Source organism: Rhinolophus sinicus, chromosome 14, assembly GCF_057876585.1.
Source record: "Rhinolophus sinicus isolate RSI-liver-muscle chromosome 14, RSI-T2T, whole genome shotgun sequence".
Classification (NCBI taxonomy): Eukaryota; Metazoa; Chordata; class Mammalia; order Chiroptera; family Rhinolophidae; genus Rhinolophus; species Rhinolophus sinicus.
The window spans coordinates 1,523,420-1,544,319 of record NC_142514.1 but is presented as its reverse complement, the minus strand read 5'-3'; the positions used below and the strand labels follow the sequence as shown (position 1 = coordinate 1,544,319).

The 20,900-nt window shown below is 55.7% G+C and overlaps 1 protein-coding gene across 1 annotated transcript; it reads right to left on the bottom strand.

Annotated features, from left to right (window-relative positions):
* Positions 1 to 8,297: 8,297 nt before the first annotated feature.
* On the bottom strand, positions 8,298 to 9,909 carry ACTRT2 (actin related protein T2). The gene has a single exon (XM_019757116.3). It carries the CDS (start codon positions 9,907 to 9,909, stop codon positions 8,776 to 8,778), a length of 1,134 nt encoding a protein of 377 aa, XP_019612675.1. The 3' UTR covers positions 8,298 to 8,775.
* Positions 9,910 to 20,900: the final 10,991 nt, after the last annotated feature.

Genomic DNA, 20,900 nt, shown 5'->3' with positions numbered 1-20,900 from the left:
CTGTGGACAGAGCGTCTCCGTCCTCCCCTCACACATCCTCATGGAGCCCTGGCCCTGCGGTTTCCCCCTGGGTGGCAAGGCAGGGGCCACGTGGGCTCACCCGCCTCCAGCCTGGGGTTTGCACCAAGTGCCCCGGCTCCTCCTCTCCCCCCAAGGGGACAACACCCCGACCTGGGCCTGCAGCTCTTACTGTACATCACTGGCCCCAACAGTCGTGGGCCAGAAAGGCGGGTGCTCCCTCTACACAAACGGGGGCCTCCCACAGGGGTAAGGTGCTCCCTCCTGTCTGTCCCTCCTCCCTGCGCCTTCCCCATTGTCCTCTCACTCACTCAAAGCCACCCCGGTGGCAGCTGGGTGCATCACTACTCAGCCCTACATTTGGTTCATCTTTGGGGCCTTCACCAGGCTCTAGGACACCTAGAGAAAAGGACGGCAGGGGCCTTATCTTCCCTGAATCCCAGACAGCACCTGACTCTGCATTGTGAATCTCACAGGCTGGATCGGGCTGGGAGCCTGGAGTCGGGTTGGAAACTCCAGGACCCACCTGGCCCAGGCTGAGTCGCAGCTGCATGAGTTGACAAGCAGCCTGGTCCCCAAGGCCCCTTGGGCGCAGAGAAAGGGCAGCAGAATCTCTCCATCAATGCCCCTCCCCGACATGCAGGGTTTGTGTGGGAAATGTCCAGTCTAGTTGGGGGGAAGGGGAGAACAGTCTGGAAGCCTCCCTCCATCTCCCCAGGGTGTTGGGGTGGCCGTGGGGGCCAGGCCGGCCTTGGCATAGCAGCCAGGCCTCTCAGAACACTGCTCTTCCCAGGGAGGCTGTAATCGGCGCCCAACCCCCACCCGCCTCCTCAAGCGTCCCTTTAATTGGGCCCGACGATGTCACACTCTGGAGCCGGGAGGTGCTTGTTTTGGCTGGCCATGCGGCCCATCCTCGCCGACCCCGGTTGCATAACTGTGAGGTATCCGCTTACTCGGGTTGCCGCCTCTCAGCCAGGCCTGAAACGGCCTGTGGCGGGCGGACCAGCCTCCCACCACTCTCCCTGCCAGGCTTCCAGTGGGGTCTCTGAGCTGGCCCTAACCCTGCAGGCAGGCTGGCAGTGGCCGATGGAGCCCTCAGTCTCCCGGAGCCAGGAGCGGCCACCTCTGACCAGAGTTGGCCAGTGTGGGCAGTGGCGGGTCACCGGGATGCCTCCACCCTCTGATTGCATCTCTCTCCCGCGTCATCCCCAGCCCTGCCAGCACTGTGGGCCTCTGGTCAAGAGACAACTGTGGGAGGGAGCAGATCCCGGAAAAGCTGTGCCTGCTGCGTGTAGCAGCCAGGCCCCTGGTGAGCAGTGCTGGCCACCCTTGCCCCCGTGGGCCCTGGACGCCACACAGCTACCCAGCTGTGAAGGCACCCTGGGACCTGGGGCCCTTCCAACCCAGCCACTCTCTCCCCTCGGGTGCTGCCGCCAAAAGGTGGGGCAAGGCGAGGGAACAGGAGATTTGAATAATGGGAGAAAATTATTATGTCTTCGTGCGAGCTGGAGACCAGCCCAGTCCCCTGTGAGGGTGATAACGGGGACACAGCATCTTACGTTTCTGTGCTCTGCGCCAGACCCAGCCGTGACAGTAAGTGCATTGTTCCCAGTGTCAGGCATTGTCACTGGGTGACAGAGCCCCAAACACACGGGGTCGGCACGCCTGGGGAAGCCAGGACGGGACCAGGAGGCACCCAGCTTTACCAGAAAGACGAGAGCTGCACACAGCCGGGTCTGAAGGAACATGAGGAGGGAACCCTCCGCTGGCTGCTGACACAGTGCATATGTAGCCTGGTGACAGCTCTGCCCACAGCTGGGACAGCAGCCAGGGGGAGGGGTCCTGGATGTCCTCGTGCAAGGCAGAGGTTTCCATGTTTAGCAAAACTGTGAGGCTGGAACCAGCCCTGGCTTCCTTGCATCAGAATGGGTGAGGGGCCAGGAGTCTTGGACCTGCCTCAGGTCACCTCTCAGGACAAGGAAACTCCACACCAGGACCCGCACCGAGGGACCCACGAGCGACAACCTTCCTGGAGCCTGGTCCCTGCTGCAGTTAACTTTTTCCCCTCCCCCTCCAGGAGCACGCTGGTTCAGGGAGTTCCTGGTAGCCCCTCAATCCCGAACAGCCTGAGGACACACTCTGTCATTCCCTCTCAGACTGCCCCACCCCCAGGAACATTCTGGAAAGAATGGAGAGTGAGTGGAACTTAGCAGCGGTCAGCCTGGCCCGACTCTTCTCTGTCCTGCTTTGGGTCTAGGTAGGCAGGAGGCTGGGGACAGGGGAGCCTGGCTCTTGGTCTTGGCTGGATCTACCCTAAGCCCTGGCCATTGAGCCCCCCTCCCCCTTTTTGCAGCTTCAGACACACTTGTTCATCCAAGGATGGGTGCCCACTCTGCCCGGTGCCCAGGACAAGCTGCCCAGAGAGCCGGCCTGCAGCAGACCACTGTTCCTTGAAGCTCGGCTTCTCTGTCCCTGTATCTGGCAGGCAAATGGGGAGACTGAGGCCTGAGCAGGCGACATGGGGTTGAGCCAGGCCTTGGCTGGATTGGCTGCTCCTGGCTCGTGCCTGAACCCCTGGTTCTCCTGCTCCCAGGATCCAGGGCTCCTACTCTGCCTCCCGGAAACACCAGGCTTTGCGCACAGGATCCCCGAAGCTTCAGGCTCCAGGAAGCATGTCAGCCCCCAGCACAGCCCCTCCACTGCACTCCCTCGCATACACAGGGTGCTGGGACGGCATGCATGGGCTGGCACTGCCAGGGTTAGTGCCACGCTGACACAGGCACACGTGCGCAGAGGCTGGGGAACCAGGGGAGCACAGCCATCCTTTGCTGTGAGGCCTTTGAAAGCTTGAGAGTCAGACACGTTCCTAAGGAGGGTTGAGACTCTGCCCACAGGTGTCTGATGTTCTGTGGACGGCCAGGCGCTCCGGCCCCTGAAGAACGGCCCAGCCCACCTCCTGTGCCTTCAGAGGAGATGGAAGTCACCACCGAGTTAGAACGCAGGGGGCAGGGGCCAGAATGGAGGGGAGGGTCCTGGCTTTATGTATTGGTCCCTGGAAACCCCTCTCTGGTTTCCGGGAGAAACCAGCAACCGCCGTTTCTCTCATTATCTGTGCTGCATCCCCAGAGCGCGACTCTAAACTCTTAAGCGCCTGTAAATCCCCTCTCGTATGGAAGTCAGTGAGCTGTATACGATTTAAACTGTCGACAGTTGAAGCTCATTTGTTTACAAGTTTCCCGTGCTGGCGCGGGGCCTCAGATCCCTGCGTCGGGCTCTCCAACGACTCCATGAGCCCAGCTGTGGGCGCAGAGCAGCCCTGCCCACAGGAGTACAAGGGAGGGTTGCAGGCATGGATTTGGGGCCTGGAGGCGTCTCCCTGACCACTGACTTCAGGAGAGCAGAGCTAAGGGAGTCGGGGAGCCCCGACCCAAGCTGTGCACTGTCCCACCTGGACCCCTACTCTGGGGAAAGGCAGTGGTAGCCGGGCCTGTCCTTCCGGATCCACCCATCACTGTCCTGGGCACCCCCACACTAACAGCCGCCCTGTGCTGGAAGGTCCAAGTCTGCAGACCTTGCGACTGAGGGTGGGAGGGGCACTGAGCCAGGGGCCTCTGGTGCCCACAAACGACTGGACAGCCCCCTCTGTCATGCAGGTGTGTGGGGAAAACGGACACTGCTCACAGCTCTGGTGTCGCCCCCATTTAGTGGGGAAGAGGGGTGTCCAAGTGCAGAGCCTGAGCTGTTGGGCCACCTGCGTTTCCCAGCCTGCACTGGGCTCTGTCACTGTAGAGTGAGTGGGTCCTTCACCACATGCATCAAGGCTATTGGTTCAATCCATGTGCACACCTCTCTGCTCACTGCCACTCTGCATCCTTGGTGGCCATATGACAGAACCATGTCTTCTCCCTTCAGGACCCACACCTCATGGAGACGTGCCTGTGGCTTGGTAGGCCTCCCAGCAGTATCAGTGAGATGACTGAGGGAGTGAGTGAGTGAACACTCTCATCCTAGCCACCCCAGGTTGTGGGGCCCAAGCTTCCTGGGCCTGGGAAGTGCTTTGAAGATGAAGCTCCTGTGGCAGAGCGTGCGATCCTGGGGGACAGAGTGGCCAGGCAGGGCTTTCTCCCCTTGACCCCTGTGTGTCTGAGTCTCTGTGTCATCACATGGCATCACAAGGAAACCAGAATTAGAAGCCAAACTGGTTATAAAGCTCCTGCTATGGACTCTATCAGGGATTTGGGGAGCTACTTTCCCTCTCTACAATTCAGCACCCTAAGGACATAGAGCTGAAGATGACCCAGAGGTCAGTAAACCACTGTTGTCGCCACCTTCACCACCATCACCATCATCACCATCATCATCGTCATCACCACCATCACCACCACCATCACCATCACCACCATCATCACCACCATCATCACCATCACCACCATCACCATCATCACCATCATCATCGTCATCACCACCATCACCACCACCATCACCATCATCACCACCATCATCACCATCACCACCATCATCACCACCATCATCACCATCATCATCACCATCATTATCAGCATCATCACCACCATCACCATCATCACCATCACCACCATCATCACCACCATCATCACCTTCACCACCATCATCACCACCATCACCACCATCACCATCATCACCACCATCATCACCTTCACCACCATCATCACCATCACCACCATCATCACCACCATCATCACCATCATCATCACCATCATTATCAGCATCATCACCACCATCAACATCATCACCATCACCACCATTACCCCCATCAGCTCCATTATAGCAATAGCAGTAATAGCAGCTCTTGAATGGAAAAAAGAAAGCTGTTAGTTATTTTATTTGAGGTGTAATTGAATAACATGAGGACAGTCTTTTGTGAGAAACGGTGAAAAAGAATGCTCAAAGGGGAAAGAGCCCTGGACTGGGAATCTGGGATGAGCTCTGCTCTCAGCTCCCTATATGGCTTTGAAAAGTCTTAACTCCCAAGCCTTGACATTCTCACCTGTGAAACAGTGACACTGACAGGGAGAGCATCGAGGGTGAGGGCCACTGGCCTCTCTAAGTTCACTTGTGAGCTTCAGGAACAATGAAAAGCAATAAAAACGTTACTCGGGAGCCTAGGTCCTCTCTCTTACAACTAAAAGTCCTTGTTGTAATACAAGCAAAGGTAGGAAGCATCTGAAAGGAGGGAAGAAGGTGTGCCTTGGGACTTGAGAAGTTCCCTGAACTTCCTTATTGTCTCCAATATATCCCCACAGGGTGCTGGAGAAGGTTCCAACCCCAAATCTCCAACAGACAGAGACTAAAACAGCTCCAAGAAAAGTCTGTTCCCACTGCGAGAAGTGTTACCTTTTGGGGAATGCCCGCCCTACTCCACCCAAATGCCAATGGGAAAACCACACACCATCTCTGTGGTTTCAGCAGGCAGAGTGGGGAGTTGATCTTATAGCACCCCAAGCCTAGCCCCACCTCATTCCCCATCCCACTTCCCGCCTCTAGGGGCTCCAATTCCCCACCTGAGTGGTGGTGCAGGGCTGAGCAGGGAGTCGCTCCATCCCCGCTCAGCAGAAGCAGGTGACTCTCAGGTTGACCCAGTGGAGTAGTGTTGGTGTGGTCCAGGGGTGAGTTGAGCCCTCAGCCCCAGCCAGCACAATAAGACTGAATACAGTGGTATGAGCTGGGTTTCATCACCACTGCTTCACCTCCACCCCTGGTGTCGCAGAATCCAGCGGGGATCTGAACTTCCAACCTCACCCAACATTAGCAAGATGGAAGGAAGTGGTGGGAGGAGGGCTAGTTAACACTCCGCCTCCCCTTCCTGAGTGTCAGTAGGTCCCAGTGGGGAGCTGAGCATTCACTCCCACTCAGAGGCACTGAGGCGGTGTTAGTCAGTGCCTACTTTCTTCAGGAAGGTTCAGGGGACCCGAGGGGGAAGCTGAACCTCTGCCCTACCTGTCTGCAATGCGGCCATGTGAGTCAGTGCCCCCGTTTCTGGGGTGGTGTCAGCAGAAAACTGAACACACCCACCCATACGACTTTCTTGCTACACCTCCATAGGGGGACGCCTACTGCAAAAAGAGGATTAAGCAGGACCCAGAGTCTCAGGATATTTAAAATGTCCAGGGCACAATAGAAAAATCACTCATCACACCAAGAACCAGAAACATCATAAACGGAATGAGAACAGGCAATCCACAGATGTGAGTGCTGGAGCAGACTGCGATGACTCAGCTTCTGGAATTATCTGGGCAAAGCTTTTAAAGCAGCCATCATAAAAATGTTTCAGCAAGCAATTACAACTTCCCTTGAAACAAATGCAAAAATGAAAAACCTCGGCAAAGAATTCAAAGTTATAAAAAGAGAACCAAATGGAAATTATCAAATTGAAAAATACAACGGAAATAAAAAATGGGCTGGAAGGGCTCAAGAGGAGAGCAAGATGACAGACAATAGAACTGGCGATTTTCAGGACAGGTGAATAAACTTCACCCCACCTGAACAACAGAGAAAATAGACTGAAAATGACGAACGAAAGTCTCGAGGGCCTGTGGGACAATAATAAGATTGCTAACTTTTGTATCTTCAGAAACCCAGATGGGAAATAAAGACATTCTCAGATGACAGAAAACTAGGAGAGAAAAAGAGTGGGACTGGAAAAGTGTTAGAAGAAATAATAGTACAAAATGCCCCAAATTTGGCAAAAGACATAAATCTACAGATTCAAGAGTCTGGATAAATCCCAAATAGGATAAGACATCCATGCCAAGACACATAATTAAACTTCTGAAAACTAAAGACAACGAAAAACTCTTGAAAGCAGCCTGAAAGAAATGCCACACTGCCTGTCGAATAGCAGAGGATTTCTGATCTGAAACCACAGAGGGCATGGGGGCAGGATTTGGCACAGCGTTCTCCAAGTGCTAAAAAAAAGTCAACCGTAAATTCTATATCCAGCCAAAGTATCCTCAGGGATGAAAGGGAAATAAAGATGATCTCAGATGATAGAACAGTGGGAAGATCTTTTGCTACAAACCTATTCTTAAAGAATAGTGCTCTTAAACAAAAAGGAAATGATAGCAGAGCAGAAAAGGGCTGGGAACTTCAGGAATGGCAAAAGAACTTGGGATTGGGTAAAAATACGGGTAACCCTTTCAGACTATTCTTCTCATGAGTTTCTCATATCATTCGAGGGTGGAAGGAAAAAATCTTAACACCATGAGGTTGGGCTTGATGTACACAGAGGAAACACTGCAAACAATTATATTTTAAAAGTTGGGAGGGTAAAGGATTTAAACAGAAGTCAGGCTTCAACATTTAACTCCGAGTGGGGAAATGTCAGTAGTAGTGGACAAAGGCAATCACTAAAACATCATACAAACTCAAAACCCATAAATAATCAAGATGGAATCCTAAAGGCACTCAGGGAACCCACAGGCAGGTAAGAAAAGAGAAATGGGAACAAGAAACAGAGAAAACAATAAAATGGCAGACTTAAGAGAGAACACATTACTTTAAACGTAAACTGTCTAACTACACCAATTAAAAGACAGAGATTGGCATCACAGGTTAAAAATGTGACCCAAATATCTTCTGCCTTCATATACACCATATGCTCACTTCAAAAATGACATAGGTAGCTTGAAAATAAAAGGATGGAAAAAGATATACTGGCAAACATGAAATACACACACACACACACACACACACACACACGTTTAGATAGATGGCTTTATTTCACTCAAGATGAAATTTTGTATAGTTCTTTTCGATTTTTTTCCCTTCCTTTCCCCCTTCTCCCTTCCTCCCGCATTTCCACTCATTCCTTCCTTCCCACCAACCTTCTCTACCCTTCTGTTCTTCTCTCCATATGTTTATAACCCTATAAAAACACACATTTACTTACAAATGAACATAAACTGCATACTGACACACACGGGGAAGTGCCATTGTTTTCTTTACCAGACAAAAGGGGAATCATCTTATAAAGACTACTCTGCATTCTCCACTTCTCTCCCAGTAATATTTTGGGAGATTTCTACCAAATCAACGTGGAAAAATTCCCTTTCGCCTAATTTATTCAACTGTCCTTTCATTGAGGCTATGAACTTTGTCCTAGTATTTTACCCCTAAACGCTGCGTTAAACATCTTTGAAAGTAAAAGCATACAGAAAGGTCACAACGATCCAATGGAGGTGTTGAGTCTTGCATGCTCCCGGGAGTGGAACCCTCAGAGAGCCTTTAACAGGTGGGGATTTCTCCCCTGCTGGTCCCCATTCGCTTGGGACAAGGGCTCCCACCTGCTCAGCTGTGAGAGCTCTGCTGTGCTCACGACCCACCCAGGTAAGGGCTTCTTGGCCCAGCACAGGGGAGCACTCCCACTTGTCCTGCCACCCCCTCCTGACTCAGCCTCAGATCCACCTATGCCATGTGTTTAAAATGCAGACTCCAGACTCCTGCCGACTCGAGCATGAGGCCCGGGCCCCTGCTTTTGGTCCAAATGCTGCAGACGGACACAGCCTCAACTCATAACCCAGGGCTTTCTCAGGAGAAGGTGAGGTGGTGGGGGACAGAGCGACTTTACAGAGATTCCCCACCAGGGTCAGAACTTGTTCTGGCACCACCGAGAAAGAATGAGCCCGATGTGGCCAAGCTGCACCATCTGCCTTTTATTCAACACCTGCCAATGCCGAGCGGTGAGCTCATGGTCCCGGGACCGCCCCATGGGCGGGGCCCTCAGAAGCATCTCCTCTGGACCACGGACGTGCCAAACTCCTTGAAGTCTGCAGAGGTGACCCACATCTGCTTGAAGCTGCTCAGGGATGTGACGACAGAGGCGCCGATCCACGTGGAGAACCATCTGTCGGGGGGAGCCGTGATCTTGATGGGGGTCCCTTTGGAAGCCAGCTGCTCCAGGTCTTTCAGCAGCCGGTCGTCGAGCCCCTGGAACAGAGTGGTGCCCCCGGACAGCACAACCTCCCCGTAAAGCGTTTTCTGGATGTCGGCGTCACACTTGGTGATGCTGCAGGAAACCATTTTGGAGAGGCCTGGGTTCTGGATGCCCAGCCGGTCGGGCGTGAACAGGGCCTCGGGCGCCTGGTACAGCTGGTCCCCAATGTGGATGATGTTCCCATCTGGCAGCCTGTACTCCCTCAGGACCTCCTCGGGCCTCTGGGACAGCTCCTTCTCGGGCTCCAGGGCCACGTAGCACAGCTTCTCCTTAATGTCGTTCACCAGGGTTTGGTCCAGGACACACTGGAAGGTCCGCCCACTGGCCAGCAGCAGCTGCATGAGGTGCTCTGTGATGTCCCTCCCCGCCACATAGAGCTTGGTGACCGCGTGGGGCAGGGAGTACCCCTCGAAGATGGGGACAGTGCACGTGACCCCATCCCCGCTGTCCACTACCAGGCCCGTGACGCAGGCCGAGGCGTAGAGGGCCAGCACGGCCTGGTCCGATAGGTAGAAGGCGGGTACGTGGAACCTCTCAAACATCACCTCGGCCGTCCTCTCTCGGGCCTCCCTGGGGTTCAGGGAGGGCTCGGTCATGAGCACCGGCCGTTCGCTGGCTTTCACGCCCAGCTCCCACTCGAACAGGTGCTTCCAGAGCTGCTCCATGTCGTCCCAGCCCGTGACCAGGCCTCGCTCGATGGGGCGGTGCAGGTGTAAGCCCTCGTGCTTGTGCAGGGCCTCCTCCCCCACAAAGTACGGCTTCTGATTGGGTCCCGCCAAAGGCATCTTGAATTTCGGGTGTCCCACGACGGAGCTGATGACATGGCGGGGTCCGATCTCTCCGGACAGGCCTGCTTTGCAGAGCCCAGACCCATTGTCAAAAATCACGGCAGGAGACTCTAACACGTGTGGGTTAGACATGCCTGCAGCATCCTCTTCCGCATAGCAACAAAATAAAGACAGAAGCCTCTCGGCTGCTTTGTGACACAAGAGGCCCCTCTAGAAATTCTAGGGGCACAGGATTCCACAGTCGTCGGGGCGTCTTCTAGGCAGGCTAACACATGGCAGGTCCCTGAGAGCCCTCCATCCTCACCCACAGACCAGCTCTCCTTTCACTGGCCCAGGCTGCTGAGGCCTTTTCAGGGATGACAGCCCCATAGGTAACAATCCATCCAAGGCAACAATAGTCCTCAGCCGGCACCAAAGGGTCTCTAGGGGGTGGGGCCAGGAGCCCCTGGCACTCCCCACCTGGTCAGACACCACACAGAGAAGGCCAGCTGTACCCATGGTTGCTACAATAGCCTGTGGACCTGAGGCCAAGTCTTAGAACCAAGAGAAGCAGCTCAGCCTGGGCCTACCCAGAGAACCAGCATCTCGGGCCGACTGAGCTGCTATTGGTAGGGTGACAAAAACATACTTTCTTTGCTAAGGAGTGACCACACACCAGGCACAGGTCCAGGTTGGAGGGGTGATGTCCACAGCCTCCTCACAGCAGGCATTTGGAATGTTCTCTTTGAATTCAGACTCCTCCAGGAAGTCCTTGGGGATTTCTCTTCCGGTTACCCCACCAGCCCGGGCTCTCTGTCCCACAGGTGGATACTAAGCAAAGCCACCTGGGCCTGCTGGTTCTGTCTCCAAGAGTGCATGTCCCTACTCTGGCTTGAAGTCAGGGTCCCTCACTGCTCTCTGCAGCCCCGGGAGCTCTGTCACAGAGCATCTTCCACTGGTCCATAGGGTTGGGAATGCAGTAGCCTGTGAGAAGGGGGTGGGGGAGAGCTTTCATGAGGTGGCAGCCCTGATTCCAGCTGGGACATCTCTGCCGGTGGCCTGTCACACAGTCAGCGCAGCCCACTGAAGCACAGTCAGAAATGACCAGGGCATCAAGGCCAGGAAGGTGGCGAGGGCTGGGCTGAGGAGCTGCTCTCCAGCCGCCAGAGAACCAGGCCAACAGCACCAGCACTCAGACCCCAGACTGGTTTTCAGCTCAGAAAGAAACTTGGGTGGAAATCAGGCCTGGGAACCAAGGCCCACTGATGTCTTAAGGAGGGAGGGGTGGCCGTGGAGCACACGACATTTACTGGTGGTTTCTCCTCTCTTGTCACGTCCCAAGCCACCCTCCAGTCCAGCTCCTCCCCCATCCAGAACGCTCTCCCAGAAGACCACCTCCCATGGTCACGTCCCTCCCAGACCCCGTGCCTCCTCTGCCATGGAGCTCACTGCACGTCCTGCCAACCCACCAGCAAAAAGTGAGTATGTGCTAGTCGTGTCGTGTAGACACATGGTGCAGCCGTGTGCTACAGATGTGAGGTACAGGTATGTGGCCTAGACGTGGGGCATTGTGGGCACCGGCCGGGGCTGAGCCCTGGATGGGAGTCAATAAAACTCAGTGTTACTTGAGATTTTGCCCAGGGACACCTCCAGACAGAAATGGAATCAAGTGGGTGGCAAGGTTGATGCTGTCACTTGACCTCAGACCCCGAGTTTACACAGCCCAGAACTATCATCGGCTGCCACTGCAAGGCTTCTAAGATTTGGGGTCCAACATTTAGGGGAGTGTGTGTCCCTCGCAGGCTGCTGTGAGGGTGGGGGTGTGACAGGTGATGCCACAAACGGTCTGTGTCCTCGGATCTCAGACTTTGCTCGAATTTTCTCTTTGCTGCAGCAACGGCTGAATCTCTTCAGCAACGGCTGAGTCAGGAGGGACATGCTCTCAAGGCCTCTGGATTTGGGCCCCAAAACGGCCCATGTGGGAGCTGCTGGGGAGAGAGGACTGCATGTCGGTTCCAAATGCCAGGTTGCACCCATGGCTCTGTGCTGGATGCTCATGTTGGCTGGGACATTGGCCTTTGCAGGAGAGACAGAGAGGGAAGGACAGACACTCATGCAAAGCTTAGACTGACCGCTGGTGCTTAGACTGTCCATTGGGAAAGTGCTGAGGCCTCACGGCACCCCGTTACTGAAACAACACACAGTAACAGTGTCCCCGGGGCCAGCTGCCTCCGACCTACACGCAGGCCACACAGCGCCCCGCCCCCCCGCCGCCCCCCAGGCCTAGCTTCCTCTCTGGCCTCCAGGTTAGGTCTGGGGCCCTCCACCTGTCACGGAACCTGCAACAGCCATTCTCTGTCCTTCTGTGAGCCCTGTCTGCCCTGGAGGAGTTCAGACCCTCCAGGCCCAAGCAGGGCCAGCCGTCGGGGAGTGGCTCTGAGCAAAGCCATCCGAGTGTTTCCAGGACCCTTTTCCTAAATGTTTTCACTCCCCACTGAGCCTGAGACACGTGCTGCCCTTTGCCCTGGGTCTGGTACCCCCAACCTGCCCCACAACCCAGGATAGTCATGGCCATTGTGTGCCACGCGCCCGGCAGAGCGGTCCTGGGAAGCAGTCCCCACTTTGCTCTTCTCTGTACACTGGAGACAAAGGGTCCCCAGCCAGGGGTCCACCTTCCCTGCTCCACGCCCAGGGCTCAGACATCAGGCAAAGGCCAGCTCCCCAGATGTCAGCTCTGGGTTTGCCGCCCGAGCCAGCCCCCGGGTTCGGTAAAGGTTTCTGCCCCACACACTAAATGTCCAATCAGCTAATGGACTGTCCCTTGCTTGGAGAACAGTGGGAAGGCTCTGAGACCCCCACCAAGAAGCGAGATACTCTCTGGGGGGTGATGCCCCGTGACCACTGAGAAAACTGAGTGGGTTTATGAGCTATGGCCTACGTGATGCTGTGTTGGTTTCATGATCCCCCCGGGGCAGAAACTGCCCCCGGTGGCTCTCAGGTGCCTGGGAACCTAGTCCTCAGCCCTCCTGCCTCCTCGACGTCAGATGTCCATCAGAGAAACGCCTCATCCCTCTGCCAGCTGGGTCTATAGATCTCAGAGGGGCCACGCGTGTGCCGGTGTAGGAGTCCACGTCGATGCCCACAGCTGTCCTTACCACTTCAGGGGATGTGATGTTCCACGTGACAGAAACACGCCATGACTGAGCATTTGCTGTGAAGGTTGTTAGCACAAGGGCGTTCTCCCCTCTCCCAACACCAGCTAGAGGCCCGCCGGTCCACAGCTGCCCTGCCCCCACCCTGCGCCCGCCATGCCTCGTAAATCGGTTGAACAAGTTTATGGGCGAACTGGCTGTAACTCCATCTCCCTCCTCAGGGCAAGGCTCACCGCCGTGATTATTCTGGAGGGCATTCGTTTCCGTCCTACACAGGAAGGCTGGCTCTTGTTTCTGCTCCAGCAGTCACGTCCAGCTGCAGCCTCTCCAGCCCCAGCCCGGCCCCCACCTCCCATGCCCTTGGAGGAGCCCCAGTCCGTGACGGAGGTGGACAGCCCCTGGAAAGCCTTGGGAAGCTGCCAGGCACTTACACTTGGCAGTGGGCAGCCCTGAATCTGCCGGACACCCCTGCCTCTCACAACCCTGGTTCAGTGTGACTGGGCCACCCAAGCCTGGGCGAGGGCTGTCCTGTCTGTCCTGGTGTCCCTGGTTCCATCTGTCACTGGCGCCCAGAACCTCAGCCAATTAGTGACCAGCAGACTGGGCTCATTAGTGCTGGCTGACATCTGGCGGCCAGATCCTGGTTACTGAGGGCCTGGTCCCATGTCGGTCAACAGCCTGAAGAAACAGGGTGACTCTGCAGATGGCAAGATGGGCATGCTCTTGCAAGAGAGAGAATGGTACACACGTCCAATGGAGCTGTGTGAGTCCAGGGGCCATGCGTGCTCGCAGGAAGACCCTAGGAATGGCTTCTTTTCCTCCACCTCTGCCACAGTCACCCCCAGAGAAGCCCAAAGCCCTGAGTTCTCCTCCTGGCAGCCCCTTTAAGTCTCTGAGATGGAACTTGTATCACCCACCTACCTATCCATTTCCCCATCTACTCATGCAGCCATCCACTCACCTACCCATCCATTTACTCATTCATATATCCATCCAGTCACCAACTCACCCACCTACTCACCCATCTGTCCACATCCATCTACCCCACTCATCTACCCATCTACTCAATATATCCATCCATCTACCCATCCATCCATCCATTTATGCTGCCTCCTGTTCAGTTATGCTGCCTCCCTCCCTCCTTCCCTCCTTCCCTCCTTCCTTCCCTCCCTCCTTCCCTTCCTCCCTCTCTCCTCCTTCCTCCTTCCCTTCCACCTTTCCTGTCTTGCAAAGGGTAGACTTAACTTATCCTCAGATTTTTGACTTCAGGGGTTACTGGCACCCCAACTCTCTTACTGTCCAAGGGTCAGCTGTGTTATCTTATTGTCCTTCAGGCTGGAAGTCCACAATCAAGGGATCAGCAGGGCTGTGCTCCCTCTGCAGGTGTCAGGGAAGGATGCCCCGGCTTCTCTGCAGCGTCTGGTAGTTCCTTGGCTTGTAGCAGTGTAACCCCAAGTCTTCGCCTGGCTTTCTCCCTATTTGCATGTCTGTGCCAAATTTCCCCTTTTCATAAGGACTCCAGTCCTATTGGGTCAGGTTCCACCGTAATGACCTCATCTAAACTAGAGCATCCCAAAGACCCTACATCCAAATAAGGTCACATTCATGGGTGCTGGGGATTAGGACTTGAACATAACAATTTGGGGGATGCAATTCAACCCATAACACCTGCCCAATGAGAACTGATACCTGCTCAATGCGAACTGACTACATTGGTGTGGAGAAAGCAAATGAGAAGGTGGGATCCCAGCAACGTCTCAGATGTGCCTGCTCCATGCAGCACAGAAAAGGGGCTGTCTTCATCATCTGTTGCTATGTAACAAGTTAACCCCAAACGTAGCAACTGAAAACAACAAACACTTCTTATCTCACAGTTCCTATAGGTCTGAAATCTGGGCATGGCTTATGGGGGTGCCAATGGCTTCATCTTTCATTATGTTACCGTCAAGTAGCCGGTGGGGCTGCGGTCTCATATGAAGGCTCCATGGGGAGGTGAAGATGGCCCCGCTTCCCACCTCACCCACATGGTTGTTGGCAGGCCTCAGTCCTTCCCCAGGGGGGGTCTTCCCAGCTGACCTCATGATGTGGCAGCTGGCTCCCCTTAGCGGGATCAATCAAGATAGAGAGAGGGAGAGCACGCGAGCACCCAAGTGGGAAGGCACAGCCTTTTTATAATCTAATCTTGGAAGTGACCTCCCATGAGTTCTGCTGTTTTCTGTCGGCCAGAAGCGAGTCTGCCCTGCCCTGACTATAAGGAGAGGTTACATAAAGGAGTGCATGCCCAGAGTAAGTGCCATATTGGAAGCTTCCCACAAAGGGGCATCGACCAGAGTGCCAGGACTACAGGGAGGGTCACCCTCTGGCAGCTCTGACCCAAGCATGGCTGCTCTGGCCTCAGTTCCCCCAGCTGTCAGCAGGGATGCCACCTTTTGCTGGCAGCTCACAGCACTGCTTGAGTCTCAGGAGAAGAGGCAGCTGTGGCCGTTTGAGGAGGGTGGCGCATAATCAGGGGTGCCCGGGACACCTGTCAATTGGCGTGAGTACCCCGGCTGGGCCTCTTCTGGCTCCCTGAGAGACTCTCCAGGAGCTGGTGGCCTCATTTATAGAACCAGTACTGCTGCCACTTCTTATTACTGCAAAATGTTATATCCTGACCTGTCATCTCAAACACTAGGGGTGTTGTCCCTGCCCCTCCCCCCACATCCAGGTGAGCCGTCTCGGCCTCCCTCACTATTGAGTCTCTGAGCTGCTGGTCACCCCATCGCCAGGCTGTCCCTGACCCACGGCCAGTCCAGCAGGAGCACCCTTAGGGTGGCCCTCAAAAAAGAGTGTCTCCTGCCCCCTGCTGGTGCCCAGTGGAAGTGTCACAAGATGTGCGGGTTGGGGGTGGGGGTAGGAGGGGGCACCGGAACAAAAGAGGCTTGTTAGTTAGTTTCATGGCAAGGCTGGACACTGAAGGAGGGAAAAAAATCAATGTTTGCTAAATAGGGAAAAAGCCGCCCTGCCTCAGTGGGGAAAAGGTTTATTTTCAAGTGTATTAAAGTGATTACCCAGAGGAAAGCCAGAGCAAATGAACAAGTGTGCAGAGCAGCCAGCTTCCGACAGCAGAGTGGGCCTGAGCTCCCGCCAACCGGCTGGCCCAGCTTTCAGTTTGAAACAGTTCAGAAGGCTTCCGAGGCAGCATCTACGTGAGGGCCGTCCCTGGAGGTGCTGGGCAGCCCTCTGCACTGAGCCGCTGATGAATTACCGGGGGAGCACGCGGCCCGGAAGGATCCCAGATTTAATTCAAATAATTTAAAATCTAATGTTGAAAGAGCTCTTTGCATTCATGGGCCAGTGTGCGTTTCCAGCTGGAGAAAGAAAAGGCTTTGTGTTCCGGTGGGGGCAGGGTACAGCGCCAGCCCAAGGCAGGGGACTAACCTTTTCACCACGTCCCGCTTCCAGCCAGCTTGCCAGCGTTTTTCATATTGTAAGTGGCAGGCATCGGTCCTGAAACAGACGTGGGGGAAGAAGATTCATCATCTCCGTGGAGTTCTGGCTCCAGGTGAAAGGGTTTTTGTCCACCATGAGGCTGCCTGCCACAGGCTGGCGACGGGGAATTGAGGGGGTGCCCTCTTCTGGGGGTGTCCATCCTCACAGTGGGGGGCGTGGGGGAGCTGCTGCAGACACAGGCGTCTCCATGCAGAAGCGCTCACCCACCTCTGCACATGGTCTGCTGCCCCCATGGCTCGTCCCCATCACGGTGGTGGGCAAGGGGCTAGATGTCAGCCTGCTGACACCCCCAGCACGGCTGAGGCCCATCCACGAGGGCGTCCTCTCCCACTTCCGTCCTGGCCCACAGATCGGAAGGTGGCCAGACCCGTCAGGAGCTGGGTCCCAAGACACTGGAATCGTGGCTGACGCAGGGCCGAGGATCCATGCTCGGTTCTGAAGGGTTTGTGCACCACGTGTCCTGGGCTGAACAGGTCACCCCAAAGATCCACAGCCACCCAGAACCTCAGAATATGACCTTATTTGGAAATAGGGTCTTTGCAGACACAATTAAATAAGTTAAGATGAGGGCATGTTGGAGTAGCATGGGCCCTAATTGCAACGGCTGATGTCCTCAGAGAGGACAGACACACAGGGAGAAGGCCATGTGACGATGAGGGCAGAGACAGGGGCGGTGTGGCTCCAGCCAAGGAACAAGACGGCACCAACTTCTGACCGTGACCAGAAGCTGGAGAGCCACGGAGAAGACGCTCCCTCAGAGCCTCCGGGAAACACCCTCTCACACGTTGGTTTTGGAGGTCTGGCCCCCAAAAGAGGGAGAGCATCAGTTGTGATAGTTTTAAGCCCCCTAACCCCCCAAGGTGGTGACACTATAGCAGCCTCGGGAAGAGTCTCAGAATAACAGTCAGGTGTTTAAGCTGCGTCACCTGTCTGACATCCACGAAAACACACAGCCATGACAGGTAATGGCATCGTCCTTTTGAGTCCTCCCTCACCTGAGTCTGCTTTGAGGTGCCCCTGGTGCTCTGAGCCCCCGACCCCGTGTGGCAGCTTTCCCTGCAGCCTCGGACAGTCCGTGGGGAGGAAACACACCCACCAACTCGCCTTCCTAAGGGTGTCCATTTCCACTCGTCCCGACTGTCATTTTTCTTTCTTTTTAACAAAATCCACAGGACCTTCTATAGAAGGTACCAAAAAGGCCACATCGTATTTCAGAGTTTATCCCCAGCTCAAGAGATGGAGGCTTTAACGCGTCTTCCAGGAGTAGTGGAAGCTGGAGACGCCCTTGGCAGAGGGGGCCATCTCCCCAAACCCAATCTCAACACCAGGTCGCATCTCCCTGTCTCTCCCCAGCAGCGTCTCTGTGCACATCTCACCTGTGTCAATATGTAGTCTCAGGTTCTGGGCAAGTGACCATGGATCTAGGGTTTTAGGGGCTGGAGACATGACTTCTCTACAAACAAACTTTGTGGACCTTGTCTAGAGAGGCGGAGGGAGACGTACCAGGGTGGTGGGTCTGAGATCTCAGTGGTAAGCTTGTGGGTGGCCGGTGCCGAGGGTTCCTGACCCAGCACAGAGAACAATGCAGCCTGGGGCCTTGGCCCCTGCCCCTCCTCCAGCGCCTTCTCCACTCAGCTCCCTTGACCTGACAACCGTGTCGCTGCTCAGGGACCGGGCAGCCTCGCTGGAGAGTACGATAAGCACCTGGCAGAGACCCACTGCCCCAGAGGGTGACAAGGAGCTGAAGCCAGAGGGACCTCGCGGTCACCTGGTGACGCTTGCAACCCTCTAAAGCGTCCCCTCCAGGTTGTGTCCAGAGGCCCGAGGCAAACTGGACCTGCCTGCGCTCCTCTCCCGTCTCCCACCCCTCACCCTCGGGCCCACCCTGCTTCCCACGCTGGTCTTGCTCCAATTCCTAGGGGCTGGAGGGACGCTTTCCCTCCAGACCTGGGCACAAGGTTCAGAGGGGCCTTCCTGGACCACCCTCTTCACCTGAGCTGCCCAGTGCAGTGGTCACAGCCACCTGAGACCGTGTATGTTGACATTGAGTTAAACGCTCTGTGCCCAGGTGCACCGTGCGAGAGCCACCTGTGGCTGGGGGCTGCGAGACCAGTGCACAGGTGCAGGCCCACCCTCCAGGGCCCGAGTTCCATGCACAGTGGTGTCTGGAATCTGGAATATTGCTGTGTACCTTCCTCCCACACTTGTCCTTGCAAATTATGGTCGTCCTCTAGCTACCATCCCTGACTGTGATCACATCTGTCTCTGCCAGCAGGGCTCATGCTCCAGGAGGCCAGGAGCTCCATCTTATAAGCGCTCTGGCCCTGAACTGCCCAGTCCAGCACCTGCCTGGACAACAGCCTTTGAGACGAATGAATGAATGAATGAATGAATGAGAACTTGATGAAGGGTGGGGAAGCACGTGATGCTCCAGGCAGCCCCCAGCTCCCCACCTGGCTCCTCACGGTGGCCATTCTTAGAGCCCACCTTCTGCCCAGAGCGGGACGCAGCTCACACAAGGACGGGGCTTGGGGATCCCATGACGGGCGGGCCGGTGCCAGCGGAAAGATGGTGTCTGGGCAGGAGTTACAAATGAGCGAGCAGTTCACTTGGAGTAGCCTGTGGGCTCCGTCCTCTGCGCCTCCTCACAAGCAGGGGAGGGTTTTCTTTTCCCTCTTCGCTTCTCTTCTCTTCTCTCCTTTTTTCTTTCTTTTTTCTTTTTTCTTTTTTTTCTTTTTTCTTTTCTCTTTTCTCTTTTCTCTTTTTTCTTTTCCCTTCCCCTTCCCTTCCCTTCCCTTCCCTTCCCTTCCCTTCCCTTCCCTTCCCTTCCCTTCCCTTCCCTTCCCTTCCCTTCCCTTCCCTTCCCTTCCCTTCCCTTCCCTTCCCTTCCCTTCCCTTCCCTTCCCTTCCCTTCCCTTCCCTTCCCTTCCCTTCCCTTCCCTTCCCTTCCCTTCCCTTCCCTTCCCTTCCCTTCCCTTCCCTTCCCTTCCCTTCCCTTCCCTTCCCTTCCCTTCCCTTCCCTTCCCTTCCCTTCCCTTCCCTTCCCTTCCCTTCCCTTCCCTTCCCTTCCCTTCCCTTCCCTTCCCTTCCCTTCCCTTCCCTTCCTGGAGGGTTTTCTCCAAGGACAGGTGTCGGGTGCCTGGCGGGATCTCCCAACGTCCCCCTGGATGTGGCACAGGAAGACTGGGCCTAGCTCTGGACTCTGGCAGCCCCAGGACACTTGTCAGCCTTCTGAGTCTGCTCCCTCAGCCCCACACAGACTCCGAGACCCAGAGCGATGGGGCGATTCCAGGTGGTTCACGCGCCATCTGTTCAGGTGGAGAGAAAGACATTAAGGGGCCACTGCGCCTGGAAGTGACATGTGTACTTCTCACCTCTCACCTGTCCCGTGTCCTCACCTCCCTTCCAGGGAACCAGGGAAGGCTGGAGAGCCGAGGGCCTGTCTGGGGAGTAGTCCTGAGCTGGCCTCCCCGGTGACCCCCACATGGGGTTGGTTAATTGGGGGGTGTGCTCATGCTGTCTGATGTCATTCTTGGTTGGTGTCGTGTGGGACTGCCAAATTCCATAGGACATACTTGTACTAAACACATTTCAGTCTCTGTCTGAAATTCAAGTTGAACTGGGCACCTTGTACTTGCAGTTGCAAACCCAGCGGCCCCCCCCAGTGTGCTCTGGGCCCCCAGTCCTCGGCCTCAGCACTCTAAGGGGTCTGCCCATGGCTGGTGTTCCACTAGGAGTCTAAACGTAGAGAAACATTGGATCTAAGTCATCAGGATGGAGCCATATCTGCCCCTCCCCACCCTTCCAAGTCCGTGGGCCGAGCACATATCAAGGAAAGGAGCATGAGCCAGGACTGCTGGCCGGCTGGCCACGGGGTCCCAGCTCTGCCACTCTGGGCATCCGTGCCAGAGACATGTCTGGCGCTTTCCAAAAGGGAATTCAACCCAAAAATGGACACCAGCCTCCTTCTCCTCTGGGCCCCCGCCTGTCTGCCCAGACTCCCAGGAGAGGGACCTCTGGAAAACCAGTCGGCAGAGACTTGAAACGGTCACACTGCCCTCACGATTCTCATGAGAGCCAGGAGGTAACCATGACCCATGCTCAGCTCTTATCACCACGTTCCCAAGATATCAGCAGCAGGGGTCAGCCAGAGCAGCCCAGCGTGAGAGGATGGGAGCTGACGGGCCCCAGGAACGTGGGACAGGGTCCACCGCACTGGGGGCCACGGCTCCCACGTGCCCAGCACGAGCAGAGGCAAGTGCAGAACCGCCGCCCCTGCCATTTCCTCCAGAGGCTCGATCCTTGAGGGTGCTGTTTGAGAGATTTAGTGTGGATGAGGCTGGGGTCCCCACCTTGTCCCCAATGCCCCCCGTGCCCTCCCCACCTGCTGCCCAGTCAACGACGGCTTATATGGCACATGCCGTCCCCAGGCCCTGCCTCGCTGAGCTGCAGCCAGGGACAGCAGGGTGGGGCGCACGAGGTATCACATACACACCCAGG

Bases quoted from the DNA above. Each gene is read 5' to 3' on its own strand.
- ACTRT2 (XM_019757116.3), bottom strand. From the start codon at position 9,909: ATGTCTAACCCACACGTGTTAGAGTCTCCTGCCGTGATTTTTGACAAT.